Source organism: Strix uralensis, chromosome 3 (assembly GCF_047716275.1).
Source record: "Strix uralensis isolate ZFMK-TIS-50842 chromosome 3, bStrUra1, whole genome shotgun sequence".
In the NCBI taxonomy this organism is placed as follows: domain Eukaryota; kingdom Metazoa; phylum Chordata; class Aves; order Strigiformes; family Strigidae; genus Strix; species Strix uralensis.
The window spans coordinates 94,237,299-94,254,557 of NC_133974.1; the positions used below are offsets into that span (position 1 = coordinate 94,237,299).

The 17,259-nt window shown below is 53.7% G+C and overlaps 1 protein-coding gene across 6 annotated transcripts in view; it reads left to right on the forward strand.

Moving 5' to 3' along the window:
* Nucleotides 1-12: 12 nt before the first annotated feature.
* The window catches only part of TMEM151B (transmembrane protein 151B), a 30,527-nt gene continuing 13,280 nt past the window's right edge, over nt 13-17,259 (forward strand). For 4 of the 6 annotated variants that reach the window (XR_012628241.1, XR_012628242.1, XR_012628243.1 and 1 more), the window contains exon 1: nt 8,672-8,865. Coding sequence is in view for 2 of the 6 variants with exons in the window: in XM_074863460.1 (XP_074719561.1) it covers nt 8,773-8,865 (93 nt within the window). In the remaining 4 variants the exon portion in view is untranslated. Of the gene's footprint in view, nt 807-3,113; nt 3,205-8,671; nt 8,866-17,259 lie in introns of those variants that run through there. The other 2 variants (XM_074863461.1, XM_074863462.1) reach the window with 2 other exon arrangements.

Here is a 17,259-nt window from a genome sequence, read left to right on the forward strand (position 1 = left end):
TCACAAGTTTTCCTCCCACGCTCAGGATCCGTATCAGTATCCCCAGTTGTGTCCCTGGCATTGCCTGGCTGCGTGACTGCAGTTGATGACGGCAAGGAGCTTCTCCCACACCTTATCAGCCCTGTCCAACGCAGGGCAGGGATCTGGGCCATATATTCATGTCACTCCCTCTCACACACTGGCAGTGGCTGCATCCCAGCTCCATGTGCATCTGCAGCTGATGTTCCTAACCCACACCCAGAATTTCTACTTTTCAAGCTTTGTGTACCCAACTGCTACTAGGTTACCCATCAAATACCTTCCAAAATGCCTTTGCCATTTTCTCTAGTAACATATTAGATGTTACTAGAGATGCAGCTTCATCATGGAGTAGTTCCTTGTACACTTTTGCATGGATAAAATCAGGTATTGGGAGAAACCCACTTTGGTCAAATCAGCACAAACTTGTGCGGTGATGCACAAAGATTTCACTTTTCAGTGAACTAGTAGCTGCTTGGTTATGCAGCAAGTGGCAGTCACCCCTTGATTATCTTGCAATGTCCTGTTCCAGTTGGGGCATGGGTGTGGAGCCTGCTACCAGGGCTAGCGCAGGTCCAGGAGCAGTTCAGCCAAAGCACAGAGCTTGAGCTAATAAAACCTGGACCAGCTCTGCAGGGAGGCAACTCGAAGTCCACCACTTGGGATTCTACAGTCCAGTCCACTGCAAGATGTCTACACCTCCGACCACCAAAGAGCCCCTGGAGGTGGCCTTCCTCTGCTGCTGACGTGAGCTTAGCCGGAGCTAGCAATCTTGCAGCTTCTCTAAGGTGAGCCCTGAACTTTCTTGAGCTGGCTAGTACTCTCCCAGGGCTATGTTGCAGTGGTCTGGTGCAGCTGAGCTGTGGAGACCAGGCACTCCCCATTAAAATCAGCTGTAGCACCCAGGCATCCAGGTCCAGCCACTCTCCTGCTCTGACCTTCCAACTACACCCACTAACACTCAGCTCAGGCACCACCTCCTTGCCATCTCTCTTCTGGCTGGGTGTGCCTCTATTAACCCTTCGGACAATTTGACTGGAAAGTCTGAAAGATGAGCTTGGCCACTCTGCTCTGTTACTTGCCTTCTATCACTCATTCAGCAAGGCTTGGGCTCCCTTTCATGCTGTCTTCCCAACAGAGAGCTTTTCTGCACGGCCATGCGGGCTTTGGACTTTCATTATTTTCCAGGGCTCTAAATACAGAGAGATATACATATATGTATACATATACATATGCACATGTATATATATAATGTATTGGCAGGTAGTGGTAGAGGGAGTAAAAACATTTAAACATATGAAGCCAATCTTGATGTTCTGATTTGCTTTTGAGGATTTTAAAACCAAAACTCTAATTCTGGACTCTCTCCAGTCACCCTTAAGATGTGCCACTTAAAATGGTTAAAACTGCTGGGAAAAACTAAAGAGGAAGGGACCTATTCCCACTAGAGGTCAGTGTCAACACATGCTGCTCGAAGGCACCCAGCGCTACTCAAAATAACCTCTCCGGAAAGAAACTCGGCTCAGAAAGGCGCTCCCACCACACTGCACTGCCAGGAGCATCAGGGCAGAGCCTGGACATGGGAAGGACTCCCCAGGCGACCTGTGACCCCCGGTACTGTCCCTGATAATGTCCTGTCCCCGATAATGCCCTGTCCCCACGTACAGCCCTCCAATTTCCTAAGTGAAACCCAGGTCTCTGCACCCAAGCTCTGCCCACGTCAGTTGCAGCCTGGCCTGGCACCAGCATCTTCTTCACTGCTCCTCAAGCTGTTAACTGGATGAGATAAGTGAGATGCAGCTGAGAGAGATGGAGAAAGGGAGTTTATACCCAGTCTGTGTCTGGTCCAAGGAAAAATAGTGGTACTTCCAATCCCAGCTGTGGTCCTCTGCCATGTTTAAGGAACATAGGTTACCTGAAATTGTTATAAGCAGTTATTGCCACAGTAATTCACATGACTGGTGCTACATTCCCCCCACACAGACCGTCAACTGCACAGCTCTGGTCCCACGCAAGCACTGGGCTGCCCTGTTCTCTGGGGATGCTGCCCTCTTCCCCTGTCTCTAGCATCAGAAGTGCTGAGCCCATCAGAAAGGTGCTTAGAACCCCATCCGAGGAAGCTCCCACTTCATTTTCCACACCAGAGATGACTCTGGGTGCCCTGAACAGCAACCCAGACCTCTGCCTGGGGCTCCAGCTCCAGCTCGGGGAGCTCAGCCCAGAAGCCACAGGTGCTGGGCTCTTGTCTGGGAGCAGAGGCCCTGGGAGAGTGAGGAAAGCTGCAGGATAGATGACAGGCTCTCTCCTCTGACTGCTGTTCCATATATCTGACAGCAAATCAGCTCCATGGTGCACCAAACTGGGTCACTTCACTTTCTGGCCTAACAGAGTGAAGCAGGAACATGCCTTTTAAAGATTCAATGACCAGAAGCAAGGCTGAGCTTTCTAAGAGGTGAGAGCAGAGCAGATCCGCCTCAGGCATCCATTTCTGGGGGGGGGGAAATCAGCCTAGAAAATGCTGGTTTGTTCTCCTGTGGTAAGTTTGGCTGAAATCACAGGATCACTTTGAATCTCTCCAAGGATGCTGCTGTGGACACCTGCTTGCTTTTGCAGTAAGGGATTATTTCCACTCGGAGCTTTCCTCCTTGCAGTCTGTGTTGGATGCCTCTTGTCCTTCTGCTGTGCGCTCACATAACATTACAGGACCCATCGTGCCAATACGGTGATACAACCTGGAGCAGCTCAGGTTTTGTCTACATGTGTTAGGTGGTCAGCAAGTTGCCCAGCTAATGCCCTTCCTGAGAAGGACACACGATTCCCACTGTTGCCCAGAGTCCTGTGGTGGACAGGACAGTTTTTAGCTCCTTCTGTTGTTCACTGTGTGTATATGTGTGTATGATGTGTAGGAAGTTGGGCAAGGTGGATTAATTAATTCTTTGAATGGGGATCACAGCTCACACACCCTGCTCTCGGCTACAGCATTCACTTCCATGAGCAGAATGTGATCAGTATAAAGACGCACTAAAAATCCTCGAGCTTACAAAGTGAATGAACAAAACCCCCAGATATTTTAACAAAATTTCATTTTGAATTAGATCCTTCTTGTGTAACTTCTGTCATCTCCATGACTGCAGTGGCAATGCACTCTGCTTGCATCTGGGCAAATGCATGGCTGATAAGGCCTCGGTATGTATTTATTTATGTCTCTGTGTGTGCGTGTGCAGCTGCGTGTGCTCAGAGCTCTCCCAAAGGAGATGGCAGATGTGGTTATGAATGGGAAGGGGACGGCAGATGGTCTTGGAGAACTGATAATAAAACCATGCTTAAATAGATGGTGAAACTGTGCCCTAGGTGAGAAATCTCGTCACCTGGGGCTCCCTTTGTAGCTAGTAGAGAGATAGACTCACTTCCAGACGGTGGCTCTCATAACCTTTCTCTGGCCACACCGCTTTAACAAAGAGTGCCCCTCCCTGCTAAATAGCTGTGGAAGACAGTGCTCCATCGCTGGACTATCATTTATTCATGACTCTCTAAGCACAGTTTATCTGGCAGGGACTATCCAAAACAGAACAAAAACCTCAACTCACCCAACCATCCCTCAGCTCACCTTGCCAGGGAGCGCAGAACGGATGCTGCCAACCCTGCATCTCGGGCTTCAGCATCACCACACTGGACCCGATGGCCGTTAGGAGGATGGGTTAACTTCCATTTCTGAGGTGCTTCTGCTTGAGTTGCTTCCTGCTTTGCCCCAGCCCCTCACTGTAGCCCTGCATCCGCCCTCTAGCCCAGTCCTTGCCTCCTAAGAGTTCTCTGAGTGGCTTCTCTGCTGGTCCCTAGCAAGCTGCGCAGTGCTGCCAGAGGTATTACTCATGCAAGCTCGGCTCTGCTCCCAGGAGAGTTAAACCTCCCAGCTGTCAGACTGAATTAGAGCTCATGTGTCTCCATGCTTGCATCAGAGTGATTTGGGAACAGGCCTGGTGCAGCCGTGCCACTGTAAGCAACTGAGTAGCCTAGGCAGGGGTTAGGAGAGAGGGGTGAGTAGGATGGCTGGTTCAGGGCAGTGGGGAGGGGAGGTGGGGGTGAGCAAGCTGTTTGAAATATTCAGGTGCTGAGCAGGAGCACAGGGCATGCAGAGGGCAGGTGGCCATACCCTGGGATGGAGGAGCCCTGGCACCATGAATAAGTGATGGACAAGTCCATGTTGCCCAGGTAACAGGTGCTCCTGGCACACCGAAGGTGGGATTGCAGCCATTCCCCAAGGTGGGATCACAGCCATTCCCCAGGACATTGGCCTTGCCGCCAGCCCCAGCCCGTGTGATGGCCCCTAAGTAATGCTGACAGTCATGCGGTGGGCTCTTAGCCCCTTCCCCAGAACAGCCTCATCTCCCCCACCTGTCCAGGTCTGTGGGGAGAGTTGGGTGGAGAAGGGATGATACTCCAGACCAGGATGTGTCAGCCCCAACCACTCAGTGCAAGGAAGGCAAATTGCAAGAGAAACCTATTTTCTGCTTTTAGGGAGGTGACTCCCAGGACTGTATCTAGGGACAGGCTAAATTCTCTGAGCCATTAGTTTCTGTGGCTTATTCTTTTCTGGGGGTGATGGGCCAAAGAACTCAGGCAGAACAAAACATTTGCCAGGGGAGGATTTGGGTTGGTTTCCAGGCACTTGGGGTGATTGCTGCTGATGCTCTGGAGTTATCTCCGACGAGATGTCCTGAGGACTGTCAAACAGCATCTGGGCAGCTCTGAATCCACTTTTTATGTCTAGAGGGGATGTGAGGGAGGGCCCTGGGTATCCTGCTGGGCTGCTGCAGAGAGGAAAGCGATTTAACCCGAGCCAGAAACCTCTGCAGAGCCTCACAAATAATTGTGGTGATGAAGACATAGACTCTCATGGGGCTGGATGGAAACTAAGCACACTGCACACAGGCAGCCTGTTGGAAAGGGAAGGATCAGAGCAGGGATCAAAGAGTTTCCAATGACAGCAATTCCCATCTGTGAAATACACCCCAGAGCAGGAGCTACAAACCCATCAACTTCACAAGGTTTAAGACTTTGTGCATTTGAGGGTTGCTGGCATCTTGCCCGTGGAGATGCGGACCCATGTCTTGTGATGCTGAAGAGAAACTAGTTCCCCAGTCAGAAATTAGTGACCCCTATGGGTTTCCTTCCCACAATAAAAATGGGCACACCTAGGTCTCCTCCCAGCAGACATGAAGTCTGAGTGTAGCCAAAGAAAATGTAACTAATAGCACAGATTTCCTTGAGGACAATGAGTGCAGAGGTAAATGGCACCCACGCAGTCAACACCGACGACCAGCAATGGCAAAGGGATGTTGTTTAACTGGAGCAAGAGGCACGTTCCTTCACCCACACTTCCCTTGTTGCATTATTAAGGAGTAATTTAATTGGAGTGACACATTCTGGAAGACTCAGGCAGCCAGCATAAAATATCCTTGAAATTTCTAAATGTAATAGGCATTAGTTTCTGAGCTTAAAAAATCCAACATGAGGGGATTCTCTGCTACACATCTTCTTAAGAGAGAAAAAGCAGCAGACCTCTAGGAATCATTGATTGCTTCAAAACAAAAGGCTAAGATTTGATCACACTTGGCCTATTGGACAAAATAAAGCTAAACCCGATGTTATATATACAGAAATTTGCTGCAAAATCCAGTTTTATATTTAGGCTATGAATACCAGCCCAAGCACAGCTATCTCTGGTCACTCGGCTTAAAATGTCTGAATTTTTCCAGAAATGTCAGAATTTTTACAGAAATGAAAAGCAAATTTACTGCATGGTTAACAACTAAAAACATACTTAACCATGAGCTAAAAGGCAATTTTCTGTAACTACCAGAAGCAGAAGTGTGAGGTCTTTTCTGGCTTGACATATTATGGAACATGAATGGAGAATACCGCTAATATGACCTAGTGCTTTACATCTGCTTGGAACAGAAATGAATGTCTCTGCAGGGTGGTGGATAGAGGGTATCTGGAGAACAAACCTATTGATATCCCAGTAAGGGCACCACCTCTACTTCAGTTGCCATGTCTTTTTAGAAGCCTGCCTGCTTCTTCCAACCATTTTTTCCCATCAGAAGTGCCCCTGTACCAGAAATGTCCCCGCTCTCCAACATGATCTAACAGTAGAGCATCCCAAAACCTACAGAAATAACTGGGGGGAGGAGGGGGGGATTCTCACATATTAAAGCAAAAGATGTTTTTGTCTTTTGCTTTCAAGAGAAAGAGGGGTTGAGTGTTTAGGGCAGTGTGTTATAATTAGGACTCTTGGGTTGTCCCTGTGATGGTGACACAGAACACAATCTTGGACGTTGGCTTTCTCGCTTCAGTTTCCCAATGACGTATGCATCGTAGAGCCTTATTTCTCCCAATCTCGCAGAGGGGGGGGTCCTGTGCTCTTCGTAATGCGTTATCAGCCATGCCCTCGGGTTCCTATCTGAGGGTTGAAACCTGCTGTGCCTGTTTCCCACAGAAAATGGCTGAGAACTTGTACAACTTCAGTTCAGACAGAGCAGGACACAGGACTTCTTTGTGACAAAAATAGCATAGCTGGTGATATGCTTGGCAGTATTGTCTCCAAGACACAGAAAACACGCTGCCAGGACCAGATCAAAGATACAAACCCCCCTACTTTTGGCTCACCAGTAGCTACTGAATCCACTGGTGGAGAATAAATTGTAGGGTTCTGTGTGGGTGGCTCCACAGGGGTGGCAGCAGCCCGCTTCCCAAGGGGTAGTCCTGGGGGATAACCTGCCCAAAATGGGGACCCCAAAGGAAGCTGCTCCTGGAGTCTGAGGGTGTGCTGTGGAACTCCTTGCCACAGAATGCAGGCAGCATCTACAAGTCCAAAGTTAATATGAATTCAAAAGTGAATGGAAAAATTCCCTGGAGAAAAAGCCACCAAAGACATAAACTCATATGGCCTTTTTTCCCCCTCCACCCTTTTGCTTTGCTCTTTTTGGATAACATTACCATCTTTGGGAGAAAACCCGAGCTGTTCTGGAGAGTGATCATCCCACAGGCGCCTTTTGGTCTAGTTGAGGTCACTTCCTCCAGGAGTCCCTAGCACTATAAAAAGCAGAAATGCATATACATATGCAAATTATTTGCAACTGTCTGTTAGAGCGCATGCGATAGCATACGGTGCTGCTACAGGAACTCTGGCAGTTCTGGGCTTGTGCCTCTTTGCCTTGCTCTGCCATGGTACGCACACACTGCTGAGCTCTCCTTGGAGGCATGGGATCCATCACATGAGCGTGGGTCTGAAACCCTTGAGAGGCAAAGTCTGCCTAGAGGATTGGGCAGGGGGTGCCTGAGCGGTAGGCAGTGAAATTCAGAGCAGGCTGCTCCTGCTTGCTGCTGTTCCCATGGAAACAGGGGAAAAGCGAGAGGAAACGCATCCCCAGCCTCTTTTGAAGATGAGCTCTTTCAGCAGCACCCCCGGCTGCCACACCTACTCCCGTAAGAAACAGTGGCTGACAATTCCCCTTGGAGGCCTCTCCTTGGGTGAGACATCAGGCCTATGGACCGTTCCTTCCCTGTGCCAGGCAACAGAGTGGGCAAGAGCAAGCCACTCATCCCAACGCCAAGGCTGAGCCTCAGAGCTCAGAAAAAGTCAAGCAATTTCCAGCAAATTCTGCAGCTTATGCTTTTCCCCAGTTTGGATCTGAGGAAGTACCTGCAGAGACACCTGATTTCTCAAGACTCTCAAGGAAGTTGGGCTCTACCTGCAATATCTAGACCTAGATGAGTGTGGACCCTCCCTGAGCTCTGTGTGTGTGTCCCCTGAGGATGTCACTGTGAGTTTAGATGGAGGGTCTGAAGAGACTTTCCCACCCGTCCCTGCAACCAAGCAGGTTCGGTCTATGGGTGAAATACGCTGCAGTCAGCTCTGTGATAGCTAGTTGCGCATCCTTGGGCCCAGTGGAGATCATAGCAGCAAAGACACCGCCTGACCTAAGGTTTTCCCAAGTGCCGGCATTAGCGCTGATGGTCAACCCTATCCCCCCTGCCCCCAGACCAGCTGGGGCTGCCCACAGATTAGAAAAAAAACCCAGCCGGAGCTCACGCAAAGCGCTCGTGGTCCTCCGAGCTCTCCCACTTCATCCCTAGGGGAGGAAAACCCACGGGATCCCTCACCCTCGCTATCAGCAGCCCAGCCGGGGCTGAAGCCCGCCCGGCCGCCCTGACGCCCCCCCGGCGGGGCTGGGAGTGGGAGCCCTCCCCGGCAGCGCCCGGACGGCAGCTCGGCTCCCGGTGGGGCTCCCGAGGGGCGGGCTCCCTGCCTGCCTGCCTGCCTGCCGACGGCGCCTCAAGGTCACCCGCCGCCCCGCTCGGGCGAGCGCGGATCCCGGCGCGCCCCCATCCATCCCATCCCCATCCCCATCCCATCCCATCCCATCCCATCCCATCCCATCCCATCCCATCCCATCCCATCCCATCCCATCCCATCCCGTCCCCCCCGCCTCCGCCGCGGCCCTCCCACCGCGGCTCTGCCCGCCCTCCGCCGCGCCGGGCGCGGAAGCGGCGCTGCGCTGCGGCGGGGCCGGGGGCCGGGGGCCGGCGGGCGGCCAGCGCTGCCGCTCCCGCCGTGCCGCGGCTGGGGGCGGGGGGGGGGCCATGCCGCCCCGCCGCCCGCCCGGCCACCGGCGAGGCAGCGCCCGGCGGCGGGCGGGATAATGCGGCTGCCCGGCCCGCAGGCACTGCCAGCGGGGCGCCCCCGCCGCCGCCATGTCCCCCCCGGCCTCGGCGGCCGCCGCCAGCGAGGGAGGCAGCAGCACGCCGGTGCCTCCGGAGGAGGAGGCGGAGGGGGCCCGAGAGGAGGTGAGGAGAGCGGCCGCCCCCCCGCCCGGGGCTGCCCCCAACGACCCTCCCCGCCCCCCCCCTCCCTCCCCGCCCGCTTTGCATGGCGCGCTCGCTGGCAGCCCCGCCGCCGGCCGGGACGGGCTTTGCCCGCACAGGTACGGACCCCCGCGCCGGGAGCCCCGCTCCGCTCCCCCGGCCCCGGCGCTGCGGTGCGGGCCGGCGGGGGAGGAGAGGGGGGCGAGGAAACCCGCCCGTCGGTCCCCGCCGCCGGCAGGCTGCCCGCCCGCCGCCCGGCCCCGCTTCTCCATCGCTCGCCTCGCCTCGGGCTCGCCGCCGGGGCTGGAAGGGGCGCAGCCGCGGGGGGGCCGGCGCCGGGGACGGCTGGGGTGTCGGAGGAAGGGAGAACATCACAAAAGAGAAGCTCGGGGCGCCGCTGGGGCTTCCTGCAGTGGGAAGAGATTGTTACGCCAGGGAGAAATGGATGTGGGGAACCCCCCCTCCGCCCCGCTTCCTGGCTCTGGGGCGGGGGGAGTGCCAGGAGGTCGCACAGCTGCCTGGGCCCCTGCGAGGGAAGACGCGGTGGGCAGCAGGGGAGAGGAAGCTTGGGGTTGTCGCTGGTGGCTGCTCCCCGCTGGAGGTTGGCTGGGGAGAGCAGAAGGTGCCGACTAGGGCAGGCCAGGTACCAGCGCAGCCTTGCCTTGCCTCCAGGTATGCTGCAGTCCACCTCAGCTGATGACTTTTCTGGAGTCCAGGTCAGCAGATGCCAAAAAACATCAGGAGCAGGGTGCTCTGGTGCATAGGGAGCAGCACGGGGGGGCAGGAGCCCCTTTGTCTGCCCCCACAGATCTGCTTGCAGCTTGGGCTTCCCAAGAGGAGAGGAAGCAACCACACTGACTAGCAAGACCCGCCTTACGCTGTGGGGCCGGCGGCCCATGGAGGGCAGCTAGGCAGCATAGGGAGGGCAGTGTTATCCTGGTGTGGTGGGTTGTCCTCACCGGTGAGACCGCAGCTCAAAGGGCAGCTTGGGGGGGTGCTCAGAAGCTGGCACATCACTCGTCCTCTGCTGTTGAGGAGCTGCGGTTAGCAAGTGCTGCATAATCCTGGTATTCTCTGCCTCCTTGGTTTAGGAAGGACATGCATGCCCATGGACGGTTATTCTATATATGCAGGCTTATATTTAGATATAAATAATTGTGGGAAAGGAATGGTGAAGTTCAAAGACTGGGAAGCTGTACAAATACTGTATACTCTGCTCTGCGGCTGTTCCTCTCTTCCTGCTTCCATTCAACAACTCTTCAAACAGATCCTGGCCAGGGCAGCTGAACAGTGAGGCGCCCTTTTAGCATGAGGACATGCTTGTATCAGGCTGGGACGTGGCCTCTTGCCCCCAGTGCCCTGGCAGTGCTGGTGCTACGTTCAAGAGAGCACAGTGGCTTTTGAGAGGTGCCAGACTGAGAGCCGGTTTGGGTGAAAGAAGTGTAGCAGGGGCAGTGCCTGGGTGAGTTTCCCTCGCCTACGGTGTCCCCTGGCTCGGAGGGATTACGACAAGATTGTCTGGGCTTTGATTGCTTCATGGTGGCTGCCAACTCGGGTGTCAGTATAATCTTACCCTGTGGGAGCAGGCAGAAGAGCTGCAGTCCATGACATGCAGTGTTTAGGCTAAGGGTACACTTCCCGCGGCCAGAAGCTATCACAGACTTGCATGAAGCAGCTGGTGGAGAAGAGGGAAGCTGCAGCCTCCCCTGACAGTGCCATGCTTGCTGGTGTCTCATCTGATGCAATGAGGAGAGATCTTAGTGGGGAGCTTGGCTTCATGGGCTGACCTAGGGTAATCCTCTTGTCCCCAGAAATACCAGGAGGGGAGGGTGTTCCTGCTCCCCTATAGTGCCTGTGTAAGGTTGTACTGGCCGTGTGATGTTCTCATTTCCATCAGGACCAACTGCTGGTGCCAGCATTGCTGAACGTCCCAGGAGTGTGGCTGAATCCCACCTGTAAGGGTCTGTTGGCCAGGGCTGACAGGGAGCCAGAAGAGAGGTCTGGGGACTGGAAAATGGGAAATGTGCTCTGTCCTGTTTGAAGGTGCCTCATCTCGACATATCTCAGGTCACGGTTCCAGGAGCCAGCCAGGGCTTCAGGTGCTGCTCAGCTTGTCCCAGCAAGGCAAGTAGCAAGAGCCACTACTGGCCAGAGCTGGCTGAGCCCTTGTTTCCTGGTGGCATCACATGCATACATCTACACTTAATGGTGGTGAGCTGAATCTAAATCAGCAATGCATTTCTGCCTTGGAGGGTAGGAAATGCGAAGGGACAAACTCTTCAGCCTGGGAACAAGCAAAAAAGTATCCTTGTTCTGCTGCTAAGGTGGGATCCAATGGAAGGAACCAGTCCTCCTCCAAGTTGCTATGTAAAATGGAGACCTTGGTATCGTTGCAGGAGCTGACTGCTGGCAGGCTTCCCTAGCTCCTAGATGCTCAGCCTTCCCCTTTCCTCTGCAGTTGGCAATGCTGCCAGCCTGGGCCTGAGCCAGCTCTTTCTTCTAGGCAGGTAGTTCCTGAATCTGTGGGCATGTGGGGTGTGATGTGGGTGTTTGAGGGGACCATCCCGACCAGGAGTTGCCAGTGGCTGTCCAGGGCCTTGGACAGTACGCAGTCTCTAGAAATGACTGGATCTTCCTCACCTGCCTTGTTCTAGGGATTTGAGGTCAAAGGAAACAGGGCTTATTTATTTGTTGCATGATGTAAGCGAATCGGCAGGGCAGAGCCATGCAAACTCATGCTCAGGAGTCCCACTGGAGTCCCCTGCAAGCTGCTGCCACAGCCTGGCACTTAGGAGCTACCTGGGCCTTCAGGCTGCTGCTCTGAGGCTTTTTTGAATTGTTTTTTCAGCCCTGTAGAGAGCTGTCTCTAGGATATCTAACGCTGCAAACCCCAGGGTGTCTTGTAAAGTGAGGGCTTAGCATTCTGGGGGTGAATCAGAGATTTCAGGCAGGTCTCTGCAGGGAGAGGCAGGTGAGAGGTGCAGGAGGTTAGGACATGGGAACACTTGTTAAACGGGGGGACCGTAGATGGGACTAGGGACAGGCTGTTTCAGAGAGGAGCTTGAAGAGCTTGAAGGATTTCTGGAGATGTTTAGTGTTCAAAGTTGCAGCGTCAAGGTTGCTGGGGTGATGAAGGTATTTTGGTCTATGTACTTGGTCAGCGGTGTGCTGGGTAGGTTTGTCCCCTCGAGGCTTTTTTGAGAAGAGGATTCCCCAGATCTCAAACGAGTTTAGTGCAAGCAGTGACGGGGGCTCCCTCTTCTACTGCCTCTGCCCTGTGCATTGCGGGCATCTCTGTTTGCTTCATGGCCACTCGTAAGTCATCCCATCCATTCTGTACATCCCAGAGCAGCATCTGCAGGTGTGGGACTCCATCTCCTTTCACCTCAGGGGCGATGTCAGAGGCTAACGCTATGTATGAGGGAGGGGAGGCTGTAGCAGAGGTCCACCCCCTTGCCTTTTTCAATGTGTGTTACAGTTAGCACCCAGGCGCCTTGTAAGGTTGTCCCATGTGTTCTGCAGGGTGAACTGAAGCACAGAGAAGGGATTTGACTGGGATCCCACAAAGGGTTGGCCAAGCCATGGCTGGACCAGTTCTGCCCTCTAGCACTGCAGAGATGTTAGGTGCACCTGCAGTAGCAGATTTGCTTACCATTCACCAGCGTTCAAGCCTGAGCGATGGGGGAGGCTCCCGGTGGTGGATGGAAACCCTGTTTGCAGTGAAGTAGGGCAAGCCTTTAGCTTCGTTCCATCAGACTGCAGCGGGCAGATGACGATGGCATTTATATTAGAGCCTGCTCTCCCAGTGACACTGTTCTAGGACGGAAGGGATTTCCCTTTTCCCCAGCTTTTTCATCTGTGTGTTTGCTGTGCTGGACTTCTCCAAGAGCTTGAGGAGGCAACCTTATTCAGCTGCTTCTGCGGAGGGAAGCTGTGGAGTTGGTTGTTTGCTCCTGTGAGCCCGGGAGACGAGCAGGGATGCTGCAGTTCCTACTGGGATTAGGCTCTGCAGATGGCTCCTCCTCCGTCTCTGCTGTGGTATCCCCTGTCACTGGCACTTGATCAGCTTTTAGAAACCCCACCAGTGCAGCCAATGTGTAGTGTTTTACCTCAAAAGCCTAGGACAAAACTGGGTTGTAAACAGTTTACAGCAGGGGTTAGCGTGACCCTGTAAAAGCGCTGCAGTGTCTAAATACTGCGTAGTCCTAGGAGGAGACTAATGCGTGGACTAGAGCCCTGCTAACACAGTTCCTGGAACCAAGCCTGGGCTGCATCGTGCTCCCTGCCGCCCTGCCCTGGGTGGGTAACTGCAGCGGGGCTTGCCTGCATCTCTGCAGGGCAACAGCCAGCATTGCCCTTCTCCTGAGCAGGATAATGCAGGCAGTGCAGAATGTGAGAGGCCGTGGAGCAACTGGGAAGTGGAATTTGCTTTTCCGAGACTGTCCTGGCCAAAGACCTGTCTCCCTGGTGCCCCTTCCCCAACTTGGCAAATGAGCAAGCGCAATGCTTTGCTTTATTCCTTGTGTCCGTTGGCAGATTGCCCCCTGAACGAGGCACTATTTCTGTGCGAGCCCTCTCACCACACAGACACCCCAGGCTTAGCGTGTGCTTTGCATCTCCCTGAGGCCCCGGTTCAGACCCTCCCCATGCTCCTCCTTTGGCCGAGCAGTACCCTTAGAGCCTCACAGCCAGGGCTGCTGCTGCTGGGGACGATCTGCAGCGCAGAAGGCAGCTGTGGGAGAGGAGACCTTCAGCTGCCTGGGTAGTGGCACAGCAGTCCAGCACAGGAGAGCCGTTGCTGCAGCTGAGCAAAGCCAGAGGGATCCGGGCAGACTCTTGTAACTGAAGCATGGACCTGACCAGAGAGGGCACAGCTCAGGCGGCTCTGTCTGCTGGGTGGCCCCCCTTCCTCTCCTCGCTCCCTTTTCTCTTACACAGGGTTCCCTCCTTGCCCTGTGACCACAAGGCTGCTGCAGTGGTGGGTCTCACTGGGAAGACTGGGGCACACGTGTGTCCGTGCTGGAGGTGCCAAGCAGAGCCTCTCCCTGTTGCCAGCAGACCAGCACTGCCTTCCCTGGGCTCTGTGTCTCTGTCACCGGCTCTTGCTTTCAGCTGATGGCCCCAAAGAACTCAGTGCTACTGATGCTCAGGATCCACAGCAGGACATGCCACCATTCCCCTTGCCACTGGCGGTCCCTCTGGATGTGCCGCCTACTTTGCTCATGGCAGGCGGGCTGCCGGGGCGGGCAGGAAGGGAAGCTCCCTGCCTCTGGGAGAGAAACCTCTGTCGGAGATTTGGGCCAGATCCAGCCCTGCTAATCGCAGTGGCAGAAGTCCCACTGGCATGGGGTGGACCAGGCTTTGGCAAGGTGTAGGGAGGAAAGATTAGCACATAGGACTCGAGGGGACCACGCCAGGGCTGAGGGGCTCTGCGGGGAGAGCAGGGGGACATTTCTTAGAGGAAAGGAGAGGCCCAAATCTGTCCTTAGACCTGCCAGTGGTGTTGTGACTTCTGGTTCTTGCTTTAATTTTCCTTTTTGTGAAAGTGACCCCTCTGCTTTCTGGCAGTGTGAGCCTATTAAGCTCTTTGAGATCACTGGATGAAAGAGCCCTCCAGTCTGGTGTACTCAGGAATGGAGCAGGGCTTGGGGCAGGCATGAACTTCACTGCCCTGAATGGTGTCATTACAGCTGGTGTTAGGCCCTGCAACGGCAGAGGTGAGCTCAGGAGCTACGCTGCGTGCAGCTGGGGCGGGAGAGCAAAGCTGAAAGCCTCTTACTGAGTTTTGTGGCATCTGCACCAGGCTGGGGTTCTTGTCCCCCTCTCTCAGGTTGCACCTTTGGAGATTGCTGGGTTGGATGGCATTTGGGCTGGATTAAGTCTTTTGTATAAGAAAACAAATAACCTTCTGCATGTTCTGCCTTTGGTTGTGATAATATGAGGTCTCACTGACCAAGCTGGATCAATACATGAGACTTCAGGGTGTTGCAGAGAGTGACAGCAGTTTCCTTAAGTGGGGTTTTCCCTGGGTCTTTGTGAAATCCTGCATGGCTCCTATGGTGAAGTCATCAGTGCAATCCCTTTTAAAAGTCCTGTTGCTGAAGTATTGCCCTTTCCTCACCATGAAAGACCTGCGAGCAGTTTTTCCAGAAGTATGGGCTGTCACACCCAAAAAAAACCCCAGTGCAAGCAGGGACATTTGCTGGCAGCTGCTCGCCCATCTTGCTGTGGCAGATTGGTAGGGTTCACTTTACTGCCCTCCTGAACACCTTTTAGGATGTTACTCTATATTTGCTTTCTCTTCCACCAGAGGCGGCTGCGTTTCAGCCATGGAAAAGTACTTTCCCATTTGTGTGGTTTGTAAAGCACTTGAGAAGCACTTCAGAGCCTCTTGGGCTGCCAAGTGTTGTGGTGGGAATCGCCATTACCAAACAGAGGCCTTTCCAGTTGCAGAAGGTCCGTTTCTCTGCCTTACAGGCACCCCAGGCTGCTTGTGCTGCCCTGGTAGGAGAAACTTAGCAGAATGAAGCCCCCATAGTCCAAGGGGAAATAGTTAGTGACCTGCTACATCACTTAGACACACACAAGTCTATGGGGCTGGATGGGATCCGCCCAAGGGTACTGAGGTAGCTGGTGGAAGTGCTCACCAAGCCACTTTCAATCATTTATCAGCAGTCCTGGCTAACCAGGGATGTCCCAGTTGACTGGAGGTTAGCAAATGTGATGCTCATCTACAAGAAGGGTTGGAAGGAGGATCCCAGGACCTACAGGCCTGTCAGTCTGACCTCAGAGCTGGTGAAGGTTATGGGGCAGGCCATCTTGAGTGCCATCACATGGCGTGTACAGAACAACCAGGTGATCAGGCCCAGTCAGCATGGGTTTATGAAAGGCAGGTCCTGCTTGACTAACCTGATCTTCTATGACAAGGTGACCCACTCAGTGGATGAGGGAAAGGCTGTGGATGTTGTCTACCTAGACTTTAGTAAAGCCTTGGATACCATTCCCCACAGCATTCTTCTGGAGAAACTGGCTGCTCATGGCTTCTTTGCTGGGTAAAGAACTGGCTGGATGGCCAGGCCCAAAGAGTTGTGGTCAATGGAGTTAAATCCAGTTGGTGGCCAGTCACAAGTGCTGTTCCCCAGGGCTCAGTACTGGGGCCAGTTCTGTTTAGTATCTTTCTCAATGATCTGGACAAGGGGATGGAGTGCACCCTCAGTAAGTTTGCAGAAGACACTAAGTTGGACAGGAGTGTTGATCTGCTTGAGGGAAGGAAGGCCCTACAGAGGGATCTGGACAGGCTGGATCGATGGTCCAAGGCCAGTTGTATGAGGTTCAACAAGGCCAAGTGCCACCTCCTGGACTTGAGTCACAACAGCTCCATGCAACGCTACAGGCTTGGGGAAGAGTGGCTGGAAAGCTGCCTGGCAGAAAAGGACCTGGGGGTGTTGGTTGACAGCCAGTTGAATATGAGCTGGCAGTGTGCCCAGGTGGCCTTCTTGGCATCCTGGCTTGTATCAGAAATAGTGTGGCCAGCAGGACTAGGGAAGCGATCTTATCCCTGTACTCAGCACTGGTGAGGCCACACCTCTATTACTGTGTTCAGTTTTGGTCCTCTCACTACAAGAAAGACATTGAGGGGCTGGAGTGTGTCCAAAGAAGAACAATGGAGCTGGTGAAGAGTCTAGAGCACAAGTCTTATGAGGAGTGGCTGAGGGAACTGGGGTTGTTTAGCCTGGAGAAAAGGAAGCTCAGGGGAGATCTTATTACTCTTTACCTGAAACTACCTGAAAGGAGGTTGTAACAAGGTGGGTGTCAGTCTCCTCTCCCAAGTAACAAGCAATAGGACAAGAGGAAATGGCCTCAAGTTGCACCAGGGGAGGTTTAGATTGAATATTATGAAAAATTTCTTCACTGAAAGGGTTGTCAAGCATTAGAACAGACTGCCCAGGGTAGTGCTTGAGTCACCATCCCTGGAGGTATTCAAAAGACATGTCGATGTGGCACTTAGGAACATGGTTTAGTGGTGGACTTGGCAGTGCTAGGTTAATGGTTGGACTTGATGACCTTAAAGGTCTTTTCCAGCCTAAATGATTCTATGATTCTAAACTTGAATGTTGCTGTTGGTCATGACCGGGAAAGGGGGAGAGACTTGTGTGCGAGCAGTGAGAGGTGTGGTGAGGTGTTCAGCTGGGACAACCCATCAGTTAGAGCTGGCTGCACTGGTGGGATTGGTGCAGGAGCCGAGATATGTGACATAGATCCCCAGCCTCCATCTTGCTGTGCTTCAATAGCCCTGTCCGGGATGCGGCAGTGGTGGGGGTTACTCCCCACTGAAGAAGGAGCATGCTCAGGGTGCAGGCTGGCAGAGTTGCCGTC